The 18,375-nt window shown below is 36.5% G+C and overlaps 1 protein-coding gene across 4 annotated transcripts in view; it reads right to left on the reverse strand.

Moving 5' to 3' along the window:
• Positions 1-18,375, reverse strand: part of LOC117718660 (solute carrier family 22 member 27-like) — a 66,720-nt gene that overhangs the window by 37,781 nt on the left and 10,564 nt on the right. For all 4 annotated transcript variants that reach the window (XM_076916556.1, XM_034516501.2, XM_076916547.1 and 1 more), the window contains 2 exons: positions 16,561-16,684; positions 5,979-6,094 (listed from right to left, as the gene is read on the reverse strand). In XM_076916556.1, coding sequence (XP_076772671.1) covers positions 5,979-6,094; positions 16,561-16,684 — 240 coding nt within the window. The remainder of the gene's footprint in view (positions 1-5,978; positions 6,095-16,560; positions 16,685-18,375) is intronic.

Below are 18,375 nucleotides of genomic sequence, written 5' to 3' on the forward strand. Positions count from 1 at the left end.
GGGTATATAGCCAGGAGTGGTATAGCTGGGTTCTCAGGTAGGACTATGTCCAATTTTCTGAGGAACAGCCAGACTGATTTTGAGAGTGGTTGTACCAGTTTGCAAACCCACCAACAATGGAGGAGTAGTCCTTTTTTCCCACATCCTCCCCAGAATCTGTTGTCACCTGAGTTTTAGATCTTAGCCATTCTGACAGGTGTGAGATAGAATTTCAGTTTTGTTTTGCATTTGCATTTCCCTGATGACTATGGATTTTGAACATTTCTTTAGGTGCTTCTCAGCCATTTGATATTCCACATTTGAGAATCCGTTGGTAAGCTCTGCACCCCACTTTTAAATAGGATTATTTGATTTTCTGGACTCTAATTTCTTTAGTTATTTGTATATATTGTATATTAGTCCTCTATCAGCTGTAGAATTGGTAAATATCTTTTCCCAATCTATCAGTTGCCATTTTATCCTATTGACAGTGTTCTTTGTCTTACAGAAGCTTTGCAAGTTTATGAGGTCCCATTTGTTGATTGCTGATTTTAGGGCATAAGCCATTGATGTTCTATTCAGGAAATTTTCCCTGTGTTCATATGTTTGAGGCTCTTCTCTACTTCCTCTTCTATTAGTTTCAATGTATCTGGTTTTATGTGAAGATCCTTGATCCACTTGTATTTGAGCTTTGTACAAAGAGATAAGAATGGATGGCCCTGTCAGCCATAGGTGGGAGAAGAGGTCATTGGTCAAGTGAAGGCTGGGTGCCCAAGTGTTGGAAAATTAGAGGGCAGGGAGGTGGTAGTAGGTAGGTGGGTGGAGGTAAACCCACATAAAAGCAGGAGGAGATTGGATGGGAAAGGGGATTTCTAGGTGGAATGGGGTAAGGAAGTATCATCTGAAATGTAAATAAATAAAATATCTAATAAAAATTTTTTAAAAATTTAAAATTAATCAATTTACATTCTTCTAAATGCTGACCACCAGGTGATCTAGCACCATTTAATTGAAATGCTGTCTTTTTCCACTGGATGGTTTTAGCTCCTTTGTCAAAGATCAAGTGATCATAGGTCTGTGGGTTCATTTCTGGGTCTTCAATTCTATTTCATTGGTCTACCTGTCTGTCTCTGTACCAATACCATACAATTTTTATCACTACTGCTCTATAATACACCTGGAGATAAAAAATGGTGATTTTCCCAGAAGTTGTATTATAATTGAAAATAGTTTTTGCTATTCTGGTTTTTTTCTTAAATTTTCAAGTTGATCTTTCTAACTCTGTGAAGAAATGAGTTGTAGATTGTTTTTGGCAAGATGGCTATTTTTACTATGATAATTATACCAGTCCATTAGCATGGGCAATCTTTGCATCTTCTGTAATGTTCTTTGATTTCTTTCTTCAGGGACTTGAAGTTCTTGTTATACAGATCTTTCACTTGCTTGCTTAGTCACACCAATGTATTTTATATTATTTGTGACTATTATGAAGTCTATCATTTCTCTAATTTCTTTCTCAGCCTGTTTATCCTTTGAGTAGAGGAAGGCTATTGATTTCTTTCAGTTAATTTTATGCCCTGCCACTTTGCTTAAGTTGTTTTTTAGATTTAGGAGTTCTTTGGTGGAAGTTTTGTCATTATTTAAGTATGCAGCCGGATCTTTTGTAAATAGTAATATTTTGACTTCTTCCTTTCCAATTTGTATCCCTTTGACCTCCTTTTGTTGTCTAATTGCTCTGGCTAGGAGTTCCAGTACTATAGTGACTAAATAGGGAGAGAGTAGGCAGTCTTGTCTTGTCCCTGATTTTAGTGAGATTGCTTCAAGTTTCTGTTCATCTACATTGACGTTGACTACTGGTTGGCTGTATATTGATTTTACTATGTTTAAGTATGGACATTTACTTCCTGATTTTTCCAAGACTTTTACCCCGAAGAAGTGTTGAATTTTGTCAAATGCTTTCTCATCATCTAATAAGATGATCATGTGGGTTTTTTTCCTTTTTTGTTTATATAGTGGATTACATTTATGGATTTCTGTGCATTGACCCATCCTGAACCCCTTGGATTAAGCCTACTTGATCATGATGGATGATCATTTTGATGTGTTCTTGGATTCAGTTTGTAATTTCATTGATTATATTTTGTCTATAGTCATAACTGAAATTATTCTGGTTTTTTTCTTTGTTGGGTCTTTGTGGGGTTTAGCTATGAGCATAACTGTGTCTTCATAAAACAAATTGGGTAGTGTGGCTTCTGTTTCTATTTTCTAGAATAGTTTGAAGAGTATGGGTACTAGGTCTTCTTTGAAGATCTGACAGAATTCTTCACTAAAACCATCTGGTCCTGGGCTTTTTTTGGTGGAGAGACTTTTAATGACTGCTTCTATCTCTTTAGGTGTTATAAGACTATTTAGATGGTTTATCTGATCTTGATTTAACTTTTGCACCTGGTACCTGTCCAGAAAATTGTCCATCTCATTCAGAGTTTCCAGTTTTGTTGAGTACAGGCTTTTATAGTACTATCTGATGATTTTTTGAATTTCCTCAGTTTCTCTTGTAAGGTCACCCTTTTAATTTGGATACTGTCTTTGTGACCTCGGGTTAGTTTGGCTAAGGGTTTATTTATCTTGTTGATTTTCTCAAAGAATCACCTCTTAGTTTTGTCTATTCTTTGTATAGTTCTTTTTGTTTCTACATGGTTGATTTCAACCCTGAGTTTGATTATTTTCTGCCATAAACTCCTCTTGGGAGTATTTGCTTCTCTCTGTTCTTAGGTTTCAGGTATACTGTTAACTTTCTAGTATATTCTCTCTCCAATTTCATTTTGGAGGAACTCAAAGCTATGAGTTTTAATCTTAGCACTGCTTTCATTGTGTCCCATAAGTTTTGGTATGTTATGCTTTCATTTTCATTAAATTCTAAAAAGTTTTAAATTTATTTCTTTATTTCTTCCTTGAACAAGTTATCATTGAGTATAGCATGGTTTAACTTCCTTGTGGGCTTTCTGTTGTTTTTTGTTGTTATTCAAGGCTAGCCTTAGTTCATGGTGATCTGATAAGATACTTGGGATTATTTCAGTCTTCTAGTATCTGTTGAAGCCTGTTTTGTGACCAATTATATGATCAGTTTTGGAGAAGGTACCAAGAGGTGCTGAGAAGAAGGTATATTCTTTTGCTGTGGGATATAGTGCTCTATCTGTTATCTGTTAAATATCTGTTAAATCCTTTTGGTTCATAACTTCTGTTAGTTTTATTGTGTCTCTGTTTAGTGTCTATTTCCATAATCTGTACACAGTGGGGTGTTGAAATCTCCCACTATTATTGTGTGAGGTGCAATGTGTGCATTGAGCTTTACTAATATTTCTTTTATGAATGTGGATGCCCTTTCATTTGGAGCATAGATGTTCAGAATTGAGAGTTATCTTGGTAGACTTTTCTTTTGACATGCATGAAGTGTCCTTCTTGGGTTTTTTTTTTTTTTTTTTTTGATAACTTTTGGTTGGAAGTCGATTTTATTCAATTTTTGAAAGGCTTCTCTGGTTTGTTTCTTGGGACCCTTTCTTGGAAAATTGTTTTCCAGCCCAATACTCTGAAGTAGTACCCATCTTTGTCACTAAGGTGAGTTTCCTGTATGCAACAAAATGCTTGGTCCTGTTTACGTATCTAGAATGTTAGTCTATGTCTTTTTATTTGGAGAATTGAGTTCACTAATATTAACAGATATTTTAAAAAGTGATTGTTACTTCCTGGTTTTTTTTTTTTTTGTTAGAGGTGGAATTATGTTTATTTGGCTATCTTATTTTGGGTTGTTGAAAGAAGATTCCTTTCTTACTTGTTCTAGGTTGTAGTTTCCCTTCTTGTGTTGGAGTTTTCCATCTCTTATCCTTTGTAGGGCTGGATTTGTGGAAAGAAATGTTCTGTAAATTTGGTTTTGTCTCGGAATATTTTGGTTTCTCCATCCATAGTAATTGAAAGTTTTGCTGGGTATAGTATCCTGGGCTGGCAATTGTGTTCTCTTGGAGTCTGTATAACATCTGCCCAGGATCTTCTGACTTTTATAGTTTCTGGTGAGAAGTCTGTTGTAATTCTGATAGGTCTGCCTTTATATGTTACTTGACATTTTTCCCTTGCTGTATTTAATATTCTTTCTTTGTTTTGTGCATTTGGTGTTATAATAATTATGTGATGGAAAGAATTTTTTCTATTCCACTCTAATTGTAATTCTGTAGGCTTCTTGAATGTTCATGGACACCTCTTTCTTTAGGTCAGGGAAGTTTTCTTCTATAATTTTGTTAAAGATATTTACTGGTATTTTAACTTGGGAATATTCACTCTCTTCTATACCTATTATCCTTAGGTTTGATCTTTTCATTAAATCCTGAATTCCCTGGATGTTTAAGTTAGGATCTTTTTGCATTTTGCATTTTGCATTTTGTATTTTGCATTTACTTTGTCTGCTATGTCAATGTTTTCTGTGGTATCTTCTGCAACTGAGATTCTCTCTTCTATGTCTTATATTCTGTTGGTGATGCTTGCATCTATGACTCCTGATCTCACTCCTAGGTTTTGCATCTCCAGGGTTCTCTCCCTTTGTGATTTCTTTGTTTCTATTTCAATGTTTAGATCCTGGATGGCTTTGTTCAATTACTTCACCTATTTGGTTGTGTTTTCCTGTAATTCTTTCAGGGATTTCTGTGTTTCCTCTTTAAGAGTTTCTACCTGTTTACCTATATACTCCTGTATTTCTTTAAATAGTTACTAAGGTCTTTCTTTAGGTTCTCTCTCATCATTATGATATGTGATCAGAATCCATATATCAGAATCTTGCTTTTCCAGTGTGATGGTGTATCCAGGACTTGCTGTAGTGAGAGAACTGGGTTCTGATGTTACCAAGTAGCCTTGATTTACTTTGCTTATCTTCTTGTGCTTATCTCTCTCCATCTGGTTATCTCTAGCACTCTCTGCCCTTGCTGTCTCTGACTGGAGCATGTCCCTCCTGTGATCATGGTTGTGTCAGAACTCCTCAGATCAGCTTTCTCTGTCATGCTGTGATTTTGTGATCCTCTGATCCTGTGATACTATGATCCTGAGATTATGGGTGTGTCAGAGCTCCTTGGAGTCAAGATTTCTCTGGGTAGTGCTGGTATGGATGGAGATCCAGAACCCTGGGTTTGCTCCAGGCACAAGTCCAAGTTGGAAGGAAGCAGTGTCTCTAGCCTGACAGAGGTTTGTTTCCCCGGTTCCTATAGGGAGACCCAGTTATGTTGTATCTTGGGAAAGATGTTTTAGTCTCAACTATGATCTTGAGTGTGTCAAAGCTCCATTGCACCTGGGTGTGTCCAATCTCTTGGGAGCTGAGCTTCCTCTGTGATCCTGTGATCCTGTGAGCCAGTGATCCTGTGATCCCCTGATCCTGTGATCCTGGATGTTTCAGACCGCTTAAGAGCTGGGCTCCCTCTGGGTGTTGTTAGAAAGAATGCACAGCCAGAACCCCAGGTCTTCCCTGAGTACAGATTTAAACTGGAAAGAACCTGTGCCACTGGCTAAGTGGGAGTTCCTGTATACTTTGACCCTTGATATTCAAGCTACTCCAGATGTTGGGGCAGATATTGTGGCTTCCTCAACTGTGATCCTAGGCATTCTTAGAGCACCTGGAAGTCAAGCTTCCTCTGTGTGTTATGGGACTAGGTACAGAGCCAGTGCCCAAGATCTGCTCAGAGCACAAGTTCATACCATAAGGTATTAGAATTTTTATCATCATTGAAGTGGAACCATGCAAATGGTAAGTAACAACATCCAAGTTTACACAAATTGGCATTTTCAATATCAGCTCATGGTGATGGGCTTGGATGTATACACCCCTCACTGCACAGTAAGTTTCGTATGGCTATACTCAAAACTCTTTGACTGCTTGTAGCTGCAGAAATTGTCATATTCTACCTCAATCTATCAGTGAGAAAATTTGTCTCTATACTATTTCAATAGGCACATTGTGCACTTACTTCATAAAGGACAGGAGACATATCCGCTTACGTAGGATGGGTGTGTGGAGCAAGTCTCTTGGAGAAGGTTTTGTCTTTGCTGCCTCAAGTTCCTTCTTCATACTTGTTCTAACAACCTTTGAAAATAAAACCAACAGTCTGTTTACTTCTCACAAAGTGATGAGATCTCTGGGGCATTCTGAATACTTGTAGAAGACCAGATAAATAATTATTGTTCCTCTATACTAAAAATATAGACATCAAAGATACATTTACAGACAAAAATTAGAGTGAAATAAAAGCCTAGGAGACAAAAAACACTCAGGGGATTTATACAGTAAAGAATATTAAACAAGGGATTATAGGTGGCTATTGAACATTAAAATCATCCTTGGAGTGGGAGATAAAGATTAGAAAGAAAAATAATACAAAATTGATTTATTTAGACCATTGAGTTTAAATGCTAATGCCGCTTATATTGGGCTTCTACTGATTCTGAATGACTGAAAATAGATTCAGGAAAAATCATTTTTTGCAGGGCTCTTTATTTTAGCTTAGAACTCATGCTATTTAAAGGAAAACATAATTCACTGTCTTCAAAGTGCCTAGAATTTAGTTGAGGATGATATTTAGAGTAATATCTCCTAGTTTCATTTTGGAATTCTGATAGTGAAATTTTGGAGAATAAGCCTTTAGGTCATCTTCCTGTCAAATAGATCACTTATAATCTGGCCTTTGATTGTAGTCATGCATGCTGGCCTTGATGATGTGAGACTCCTCTGCCACAAGTACCTGCCTACACAAATGCTACCATGTTCTGTCCACTATAATTAAACTCTTGAATTTATGACACACACTGAGGTTTTTCTTCCTTTAACCTGTTTCTGCCAGGAATTTTAGTCATGGCATTGTGAAAGTAACCAACATAGAGAATATGTACCAGATATTTGAAATTGTTGCACAGACAAAGCTGACTGTATTGTTCTTGATATTTGGTTGTACTCTGGTTTGGAAATTGGAGGAGTTCTTAGAAGCTGGATTAAAAAACTCTTAGAGTTCTTTGAACAGAGATTAATGGAAGACTGCAGCTACATACAGACCATGATATGAAAACATGCATGAAGTTGAATTTATTTCATGAACTGAATGACTTGAGAACAAAAATTTCAAGATTGTGCAGCATTTAGGCTGTGTTGTGGTTAGACACAAAGGGTGACAGATGTTTTTTCTCAGCTAAAGCCACATGTCTTCTATAATCTAAGCCTCAAGTTCAGAACTGCTGTTCCTGCTTTAGGGAGAATCTTTTTAATTCATTTAAGCAAAGCAAGATAATCATGCTCAAGAATTTTCAGACTAAGCTATTAGTCCCCTATATGTGTAGCTATAGTGCAGTATCTCAAATGCTTCTTGATACTTATCAGATTGGAAAACAAAATTAACCACCAGAGATCACTGTATTGTTAACTTGAAATACAAACATACCACTTTTAAGTTCTAAGACCTGGCCTTATTGTTTTCTTTTCTTTTCTTTTTCAAGATTTATTATATAATATATTACAGCTGTCTTCAGACAGACCAGAAGAAAGCATCAGATCCCATTACAGATGTTTGTGAGCCACCATGTGCTTGCTGGGAATTGAACACAGGACCTCAACCACTGAGCCATCTCTCCAGCCACAGGCTTATTCTTATCTGCACAGTCTCATGGGCATTTAATCTTGGAAAAGATACTGCATCCATTTCAGCAACAATCTTTTTTCTTTTTTATTAGATATTTTTATTTACATTTCAATGTTATCCCCCTTTCCTAGTTTTGGCCCCAGAATCCTTCTATCCCATCCCCCCTCCCCCTCCTTCTAAAAGGCTGTTTTACCACCCACCCAATCCTACCTCACCCCTCTAGACTCCCTGTTCTTTGGGACATCAAGCCTCCACAGGACAAAGCACATCTTCTTCCACTCAGGCCAGACAAATCAGTATTCTGCTACATATGTAGTGGGGAATATGGACTAGCCGATGTATATTTTTTGGTTGGTAAGTTACTCCCTGAGAGCTCTGAGCAATCAGGTTAGTTGCTACTATTGTTCTTCTAATGGGGTTGAAATTGCCTTCAGCTCCTTCAGTCCTTTCCCTAATTCACCAAAGAGGTCGCTGGGGTCAGTCAAATGGTTAACTGTGAGTATCTGCATCTGTCTCAGTCAGGCACTCAGAGGACAACCATGTGAACTCCTCTCTACAAGGTCAACTTGGCATTATCAATAGTATCAGGGTTTGGTGTCTGCACATGAGATGGATCCCAAGATGGGGCAGTCTCTGGATGGTCTTTCCTTCAGGTTATGCTCCATTTTTTATCCTTGCATTAACTTTAGACAGGAACAATTCTGGGTCAATAATGTTGAAATGAGTGGGTGGTTTCATCCTTTAACTTAATTAATGGTCTCAAGATGGAAGGAAATAGGGTTAACAATCATGGAGAGGCTGAAGACCAATTCTTGTGCAAGTTCTCATTTTTCTCTTTCTCTCTTTGTCTTTTCTCAAGACCTTCTCTGGCCTTTTTCATGCTCTCTTTAATCATTCCTGTTTTGTCTATGTAAAAGCAGCATTCTTCTTTAAGGGCTGTACACAGACTAGAGCTGTACACAGTCTTTTCTATTGTAAAAGAGAAAATCAAGTCCAATAAAGTTTTAAGTAAAGTCAACAAAAAGGAAATAGGTATATGGATAAGTATTTTTGAGATGAAAGTTAGTCTTAAAATGTAAATTAAATATAAAATTTGTATTAAAAAAAATTCCAGGAAAACACAATCAAACAGGTAAAGAAATTAAACAAACCATCAAGGATCTAAAAATAAAAATTGAAACAATAAATAAATAACAAAGGGAGACAACCCTGGAGATAGAAAACCTAGGAAAGAGATCAGGAGTCATAGGTGCAAGCATCATCAACAAAATACAAGGGATAAAAGAGAGAATCTCAGGTTCAGAAGATACCATAGAAAGTATTGACAAAGCAGTCAAAATATATGCAAAATGCAAAAGGCTCCTAACCCAAAACATTCAAGGAATCGAGGACACAATGAAAAGACCAAACCTAAGGATAACAGGTATAGAAGAGAACAAAGATTCCCAACTCAAATGGCCAGTAAATATTTTCAAAAAAATTATAGAAGAAAACTTCCCTAACCTAAAGAAAAAGATGGCCATAAGTATGCAAGAAACCTATAGAACCCCAAATAGATTGAACTAGAAAAGTAATTCTTTCCATCATTATCAAAAGAGCAAGTGGAGAAAACAATGAAAGAGTATTAAAAGCAGTAAGAGGAGAGATCAAGTTACATATAAAGGGAGACCTAACAGAATTACACCAGACTTCTCAACAGAGACTCTAAAAGCCAGAAGAACCGGAGCAGATATCATACAGACCCAAAGAGAACACAAATGCCACCCCAAGATAGTATACCCAGCAAAATTCTCAGTCATCATAAATGTAGACATTAATATAATCCATGAAAAAAAAAGAAATTTAAACAATATATTTTTACTAATCCAGCCCTATAAAGGATACTGGAACAAAATTGCTGACACAAGGAGGGTAAATATACTTCAAAAGAACACAGAAAACTAAACATTTCACAACAAGCACAAAAGAAGAGAATCATACACATATAATACACTTTCAGTAACAGAATAACAAGAATTAACAATCATCTCTCTTTAATATCTCTCAACATCAATGAAATCAATTCACCAATAAAAAGACAGAATAACAGATTGAAGATACATAACAGATACATAAACAGAATCCAGCATTTTGCCGCATATGAGAAACACACCTCAATGACAAAGACAGATACTACATAAGTATAAAACACTGGAAAAAATCCAAGCAAATGGTCCAAGAAAAAGTTGGAGTTGAAATTCTAATATACAATAAAATAGAATTTCAACCAAAAGTTATCAAACAAGATGGGGAAGGACATTTCATATTCATCAAGGAAAAATATCCACCAAGAGAAACTGAACGTCTATCCCCAAAAATGCAAGGGCACCCACACTTATGAAGGAAACTTTACTAAAGCTTAAAACACACATTGAAATTCACCCAATAATAGTGGGAAATTTCAACACCCCACTCTCACCAATGGACAGGTCATTGAAACAGAAACTCAACAAATACACAGTGAAACAAATAAAGGTTTTGAACCAAATGGATTTAACAGACATCTATAGAACATTTCAGGCCAAAAAAAGAGACTATACATTCTTTTCAGCACCCATGGAAACTTGACCAAAACTGATCAAATAAACAAAGATTTAAAAAAAAACCTCAACAGAAACAAGAAGATTGAAATATCCCATGTATTCTATGAGATCACCTCAGCCTAAGGCTAGACTTCAACAACAACAAAACCAACTTAAAGCACACATAATCATGGAAAGTAAGCAACTCTCTGCTCAGTAACTTGTCAGGGAAGAAACAAAAAAAGAAATCAAAGATTATAGAATTCAATGAAGCTTTTTGCCAAGATGGCACAGAAAGCAAAGAAAGGAAGCTCCTTCCCCTCCCAAAGCTGAAGCCAAAGCAAAGGCCTTGAAGCAAATAAAGCAGTGCTGAAAGGCATTCTCAGCCACAAAAAGAAGAAGAAGAACCAAATGTCACCCTCCTGCCAGAGAGGTTCAAGACACTATGGCTCCAGAGGCAGTCAAAATATCCTCGAAAAAGTGCACCCAGGACAAATGAGCTTGACCACTATGCTATCATCAAATTCCCACTGACCACTGAGTCAGCCATGAAGAAAATAGAGGACAACAACATGCTTGTGTTCATTGTAGATGTCAAGGCCAACAAGCACCAGATCAAACAGGCTGTGAAGAAACTCCATGACATTGATGTGGCCAGAGTCAATACCCTGATAATGCCTGATGGAGAGAAGAAGGCATATGTTCCCTTGGCTCCTGATTATGATGCTCTAGATGTTGCCATCAAGACTGGGATCATGTAAAGTGAGTCCAGATGTCTAATTCTAAAGATATACTTTTTTCGCCATAAAAAATGAACTCAATGAAAAAGGAGACACATCATACTAAACTCAGTACACAAAGAAAGCAGTGCTAAGAGGAAAAGTCATAGCACTAACAACCTTTATAAAGAAATTGGAAAAAATAGATAGATAGATAGATAGATAGATAGATAGATAGATAGATAGATAGAAAATTAAATAAAATAAAAAGAAAGACATTGGAGAGATTTCAGACAAGTGACTTAACAGCATATCTGAAAACTCAAGAACAGAAAGAAGCAAACACACCGAAGTGGGATAAAGGGAAGATAATAGTCAAACTCAGAGCTGTAAAAAACCAGGTAGAAACAAAAGATCAACAAAATGAAAGATACAAAGGATCAACAAAACCTAGAGATGATTCTTTGAGAAAATTAACAAGATAGATAAACTTTTACTCAAAATAATAACAGACACAGGGATAATATACAAATTAACAATATCGGAAATGAAAGGGAGACATAACAACATAAATTGATGAAATTCAAAAAAATCATTACAACCTAATAAAAAAAGCCTATACTCTACAAAACTGGAAGATCTAGAAGAAATAGATGATTTTCTAGATAGATACCACATACAAAAATTAAATTATGATGAAATAAACTATCTAGACAGTCCCATAACCCTTAAGAAAATAGAAAGAGTCATCAAAAATCTCTCAACCTAAAAAAAGCCCAGGGCCAGATAATTTTAATGCAGAATTCTACCAGGCCTTCAAAAAAGAGACAATACAAATACTCCTCAAAATATATCACAAAAATAGAAACTGAAGGAATATTATATAATTCATTCTATGAAGTGAAAGTTACTTTGATACCTAAACCAAAGAACCAACAAAGAAAAAAACTTCAGGCCAATCTCAATTATGGATATTGATGCAAAAATACTCAATAAAATTCTTGAAAACTGAATCCAAGAACACATCAAAGATATCATCCACCATGATCAAGTAGGCTTCATCACAGAGATTAAGGGATGGTTCAATATATGAAAATTCCTCAATATAATGTACTATATATACAAACTCAATGAAAAAAGGCATATGATCATCTCATCAGATGCTGAAAAAGCATTTGACAAAGTACAACACCCCTTCATGTTAAAACTCTTGGAGAGATCAGAAATCCTGAAATATACATAAACATAATAAAAGCAATATATAGCAAACCAACAGCCAATATCAAAGTAAGAAAAGAGAAACTAGAAGGAATCCCACTAAAATCCAGGACAAGATGAGGTTGCTCACTCTCTTCCAATGTATTCAATATAGTACTCAGAATTCTAGCCAGAGCAATTAGACAGCAAAAGGAGATCAAGAAGAGACAGATTTGAAAGGAAGAAGTCAAAGTATCACTATTTGCAGATGATATAATAGTATACATAAGCCACCCCCAAAATTCCACCAGAGAACTCCTACAGCTGATAACCAACTTCAACACAATGGCAGGATATAAAATTAACTGATATAAATCATTAGCCTTCCTAACAGAAATGATAAATAGGGTGAGAAAGAAATCAGGGAAACAACACTCTTCACAACAGCCACAAATACTATAAAATATATTGGTGTAACTCTTACCAAGCAAGTGAAATATCTGTATAACAAGAACATCAAATAAACTTTAAAAAAAAAAGAAATCAATGAAGAGCTCAGAAGATGGAAAGATCTCCTATACTCAAAGAATGGTAGGGTTAACATAGTAAAAACGGCCATCTTACCAAAAGTAATCTGTAGATTCAATGCAATCCTATCAAAATTCTAACACAATTCACAGACTTGGAAAGAGCAATTTTCAACTTCATACAGAAAAACAAAAGAACCAAGATAACAATTCTCATCAATAAAAGAACTTCTGGGAAATAACCACACCTGACCTGAAGCTGTGCTAGAAAGTAATTGTGATGACAAACCACATGGTATCCGTAGAAACACAGACAGGCCAAACAATGGAATAGAATTGAAAACCCACAAGTTAACCCACATACTTATGGAAACTTGATCTTTGACAAAGAAGCCAAAAACAAACAGTGGAAAACAAAAACATCTTCAATAATTGGTGCTTGTCTAACTGGCAATCTACATGTAGGAGGATGAAAACAGATTCACATTTATCACAGTACACAAAGCTCAAATCCAAGTGGATCAAGGACTTCAACATAAAACCAGATACATTGAATCTAATAGAAGAGTAATTGGGAAAGAGCCTTGAACTCATTTGCACCGTGGAAATTTCCTGAACAGAACACCAGTGGTTCAGGCTCTAAGATCAACAATTGTTAAATAAGACTGTAGGGTGATATTTAGAAAACGGCACCTGATCCAGCTTTTTCCTGGGCTGCCATCATGATCCTGCTGCTCCTCGGCTCTGACTGGGGCCCTAGCTAGCCACAAGATGTGTGCATGGGGGGTGGCTCTGACAATCCACCATGCTGCATCCACAAAGATTGGCTGAACTCCTGACAATATCTGGCACCCTTGCAGTGTGGTAGAATGAAGACTCTTAATGCTTAAAGATTATCCAATGGATTTATATGTTTGGGAATGCTCAAATAATAAGATGGCCACACAATTAGAATTGTTACCCAATATCTAACATTTTGATAGAAGTTGCTACCCATAACTGCTTTCAACCCATCCATATTCCTCCTCCTTCTCTCCCCTTACTCTTTTCTCCCCTCCCCTTCCTCTTTTTCTTTTCTCTCCTTCCTCTCTTCTTCTCCCAGATCCACCTCATATTCCAGTGCCTAATTACAGAGCTCTTCTATGAATACAATGTTGCCGAATAAATATCCTGCTACATGAAATCTCAAGAAACAAAAAAAGCTTCTGCAAAGAAAAATAAACCATCAATAGGATTAATCAGCAATGAGATGGAAGTAGAAAATATTGGGAAAAAAAACTTCACTAACCCTACACCTGATAGAGTGCTAATATACAAAATATATAAAGAAGTCAAGAAGTTAACCTCTAAAAAAACAAATAACCGTAATATAAAATGGGATACTGAAATAAACAAAGAATTCCAAAGAAAAATATCAAACAGTCAGGAAGCACTTCAAGAAATGTTCAAAGCCCTTGGTCATGAAAAAAAAACACAAATCAAAACCCTGAGATTCCATCTCACACCAATCAGAATGACTAAGATAATCAAGTGACAGCATATCCTGGCAAGGATGTGGAGAAAGAGTAACACTCCTGCATTGCTGGTGGGATTGCAAGCTGGTGCAACCACTTTGGAAATCAATCTGGAGGTTCCTCAGAAAATTGAAAATAGTTCTACCTGAATACCCAGCTATATAACTCTTGGGCATATACCCAAAAGATGCCCTGCCATACCCAAAGAACATGTACTCCACCATGTTCATTAGCAACCTTTTTTTGTAATAGCCAGAAGTTGGAAACAACCCAGATGTCCATCAACAGCAGAATGGAATACTATTCAGCTATTAAAAATGAGGACATCATGAATTTTGAAGTCAAATGGATCAAACTACAAAATGTCATTCTGAGTGAGGTAACTCAGACCCAAAAGGACATACATGGTATGTACTCACTGATTAGTAGACATTAGCCAGAAAGTACAGATACAGAGAATATACTCTACAAACAGTAAGAAGTGTAAAAAGTTGAAAAGCCCAAGTGGGGGTGCTTCAATTCCACTGAGAAGGGAGAAGGAAATAATCAAGGGAGGCAGACGCAGGTAGGGGCAGGGCTTGGAGAAGTTAGGGAGAGGGGAAAAGAGGAACAGCATCAGAATCCTGTGGGAGAGAAGCCCAGAGAGCCAAGAGAATGAATTGAGATAAGTAGCCTCAGGGAGTGAGATGTGCAGATATCCTCTAGAAAGTAACAGAGACCCAGGAGGTGAGAGACTGAAAGGACTCAATGGGCATGACCTTAGTCAAAATGCTCAACACTTGGGAGAGGGAACTTGAAGAGTCTACCTCCAGTATATACAGATTCTCAAGCAGACGGACAGTGTTTTTAACACACAGTCAAAATTTCTGAGCCAGGACTGTTCCTGCCTAAAATGGAAAAGAGACTGAAAGAAAGATAGTCCAATGATTGGCCCAACTTGGGATCCATCTTGTGGTAGGGCACCAAAGCACTATTACTGGTGTCATGATATGCTTACAAATGGGAGCCTGGCATGGTTGTCCTCTGAGAAGCCCTACCAACAGCTGACAGAAACAGAAGCAGACACTGATGCCTAACAATTGGATTGAAGTCGGGGACCCTTATAGTTCAATTAAGGGAAGGACTGAAGAAGCTGAAGGGGAGAGCAACCCCATAGGAAGGCCAGAATTCTCAACTTCTCAGACCCCAGGAAGCTCCCAAAGACTGACCCATCTACCAGAAGAGAATAGCCAATCCGATGCCCCTGGCACAAATATAGCAGAGGTCTACCTGGTTGATGGACATATAAAAACGAAGGTAGAATTAACCTGGAATCTTATTCTCTGGTGGTTAGTCTCACTCCACTGAAAGTTGCTATGTAGGCTGTTTTAGACAATAGTCTATATCATTTTTATTCAACAATGGACTCTTGGGCCCTAGAAATAGAGCTAATTCCACTGTTTATCTATATGGAGATTATGTGTCAGTTGAATTACTTTCTAGTGATTCTGTTCAAATTCATATATTAATGTTGTTTTCAGTTTTGATCATAGAAGCTTGTTTCCACTGTTTGACAAAGTTACTTCAAAGCTGAAACTGGCCATTTTTCAAAAAATAAGGGATTATTAAATTAAATACTTATTAAATGAGTAAATTCTAAACTAGATGTCTACAGCACTATTTCCAAGTATCAGAGGCCATACTGAAAAAGAGTTTTGAGATAATATGAGGTCTAAAGTTAGGTGAAGGATGAAATGCAATGCTGTATTCTAGGCATGACATGGCCAATGCACTCTCAACAGCTGTGGTTATCTCTACTAGACCTACACAAAATTCAGTGAATAAAATTCTGTCATCTTGAGATAGAATGTATGATTAAGGATTACTCTAGATAAGGGAGAGGTTTTTTAAGTTATGAAGCCCCTTGTGTATTGCCTATACTCCTATAAATAGATCCTCATCGTACTTATGTAAGAAATCTTAATTTATCTTATTAGTTCACCAAAAACACACACACACACACACACACACACACACTCAGAGAGAGAGAAAGTGGTTGGGCTTTTGTTGAAAAGAAGAGAAGAATCCTTTTCATCCTGCATTATCCTATGTTCCTCTCATGCTCTGTAGAGTACTGTGGAGATAATAAAAACTTAAAATAAAAATTATCAAGATATAGTATCTAAATATATTAAATGTAGTACACTAATATATATCACTAACATTCTACTAAAACAGTTACTTTGTGAATGAAATCCTGTGCAGAAGAATTTTACAAACTGAATTCAAGAAACAAAGGAATGAAAACATCAGTGCTTTTAGTCTCATTAGAATGAAACTCTCATGTGCAGTGTTCTTTCTGACAGCATAGTGCATCTTGGGCACTAACTCATACACATGTCATAACCATCACTCATTATGCTCACCTCCATGGTTAGGGTGTCTCCAGAATTCTTCATTCCATTTATGTGTGCAACTTTTCTAAGTTCCTTTAAGCCCTTCTGGGGTTTGTTGGTCACAATCAGCCACCGAGCTGACTCTGAGAGCCACCTGTCAAGGATGATGTTGGAGGTAGAATCAATTCTTATGCAGTCATTTTCCATACAAAATTTAACCTTCAGAATTTTGTTTTTTAATTGAATACCTACAACATTCTGATATATCAATCTTTATAATCTTTTGTCATCTAACTCCTTCATTAAGAGTGAAGAATAATTCAACCAAATAATGCACTGCACTTCTGAAATACACACCTAGATCCCCAGTGGGGATATGTCTCCCTCTACCTGGATATACATTTGTAGTATGGTTCAAGGAACAAGACTACGAGGGATGCTTCCACAGACATGTACCAACTTCATTGTTAGTGTATAGAAAACACCATTTAATAATGTGTTCTTTTCTCTCAATGAAAAACATTGTATAAATCTTGTATACTAATTATATCATCGAACTTACATGTATACCTTCATCTAATCAGCTGCAGACATGGCCATGCAAGCAAGATAAAACTGGTTCTGCTTCTCATTTACATGATGGAAGCACCTGCATAAGGGCTGGACACTTGTCTTAGCACTGGTTCTCTTTGGATGGAAGCTCATTGGGGTGGAATAAAGGTGGAGGGGCAAACTTGGTTTTGTGAGAGAAAAGGTTGATTAGTATAAATAACATTTACTCTCCTTGATTCATTATTCTGGGGCCAGAAGCCAATGGTTTCAGACAAATTAACACCTGTTGATTAACAACAGAGGATTAAGTATAGGTTTTATTGCTAATTCTCCCTTCTCTGGCCGGGCAGCCAGGAGCCCCTTACTGATCTAGCTGTTTAACTATTTGTGAAGCAGAGAGGAAAGTGTAACTCACACTGAAAACACACAAACCAGAAGAAGTTGAAAATGACTAGATCACCTTTTATTACTTGATTTTTAGCAATTTATAGACAAAAATACTCTGTGTATAAAAGAATTACCTCATAGATAAAATGTTACAAATAAAAGAAAAAATTAGAATCCTTTACATGGACAGGTATGCACAGATACATATACATTCATACACACACCTTTTTACAGGCCCAACTATCTATCTTAATCAACTCCAGAAGTGTCATGTATGCTACATATATACACATATACAGACAGACAGACAGACAGACAGACAGACAGACAGACAGACTTAGGCATTTGGATGGATGGATGGATGGATGGATGGATGGATGGATGGATGGATTTATGAGGCAGAGCCCCCAAGACACCAAATTTATTTCTTTTCTCTAGCCCTTTTATACATTCTAGACAATAGTTCTTTAGAAAATTACCTCATAAATAAAATTTTACACAAAATGGGAGATACAAAAGGATGCTGATATTAAGTTCAAAGCAGTGTTTCATTCTATAAGCTCATGATAAATTCAAAGCAACAGTTTCATATGATCTTGTCTTATCATAGAGCACACCTATGACTTCATCCTTGGATCTGACCTAGAATGAATGTTTTGCCTTGAACACATTTTTCCTAATCTTATATCCCTTTTTAGTGTAATTATGAAAGCTCATAGTATTTCTTACTATGCTGCCTTTGCTTAATATTATGAGGAGTGGGTATATTCTATTCTTGATTTTAATTTTATTACATCTTTTTAGCAAAACAACTAAAACCATCCCATAAAATTCTCTTTCTAAGATTATTTAAATCAAACAAAAACTCTATAAAATCATTAATTCTCCAAACAGCATTAAGTCATG

This window comes from Arvicanthis niloticus, chromosome 1 (genome assembly GCF_011762505.2).
Source record: "Arvicanthis niloticus isolate mArvNil1 chromosome 1, mArvNil1.pat.X, whole genome shotgun sequence".
Classification (NCBI taxonomy): domain Eukaryota; kingdom Metazoa; phylum Chordata; class Mammalia; order Rodentia; family Muridae; genus Arvicanthis; species Arvicanthis niloticus.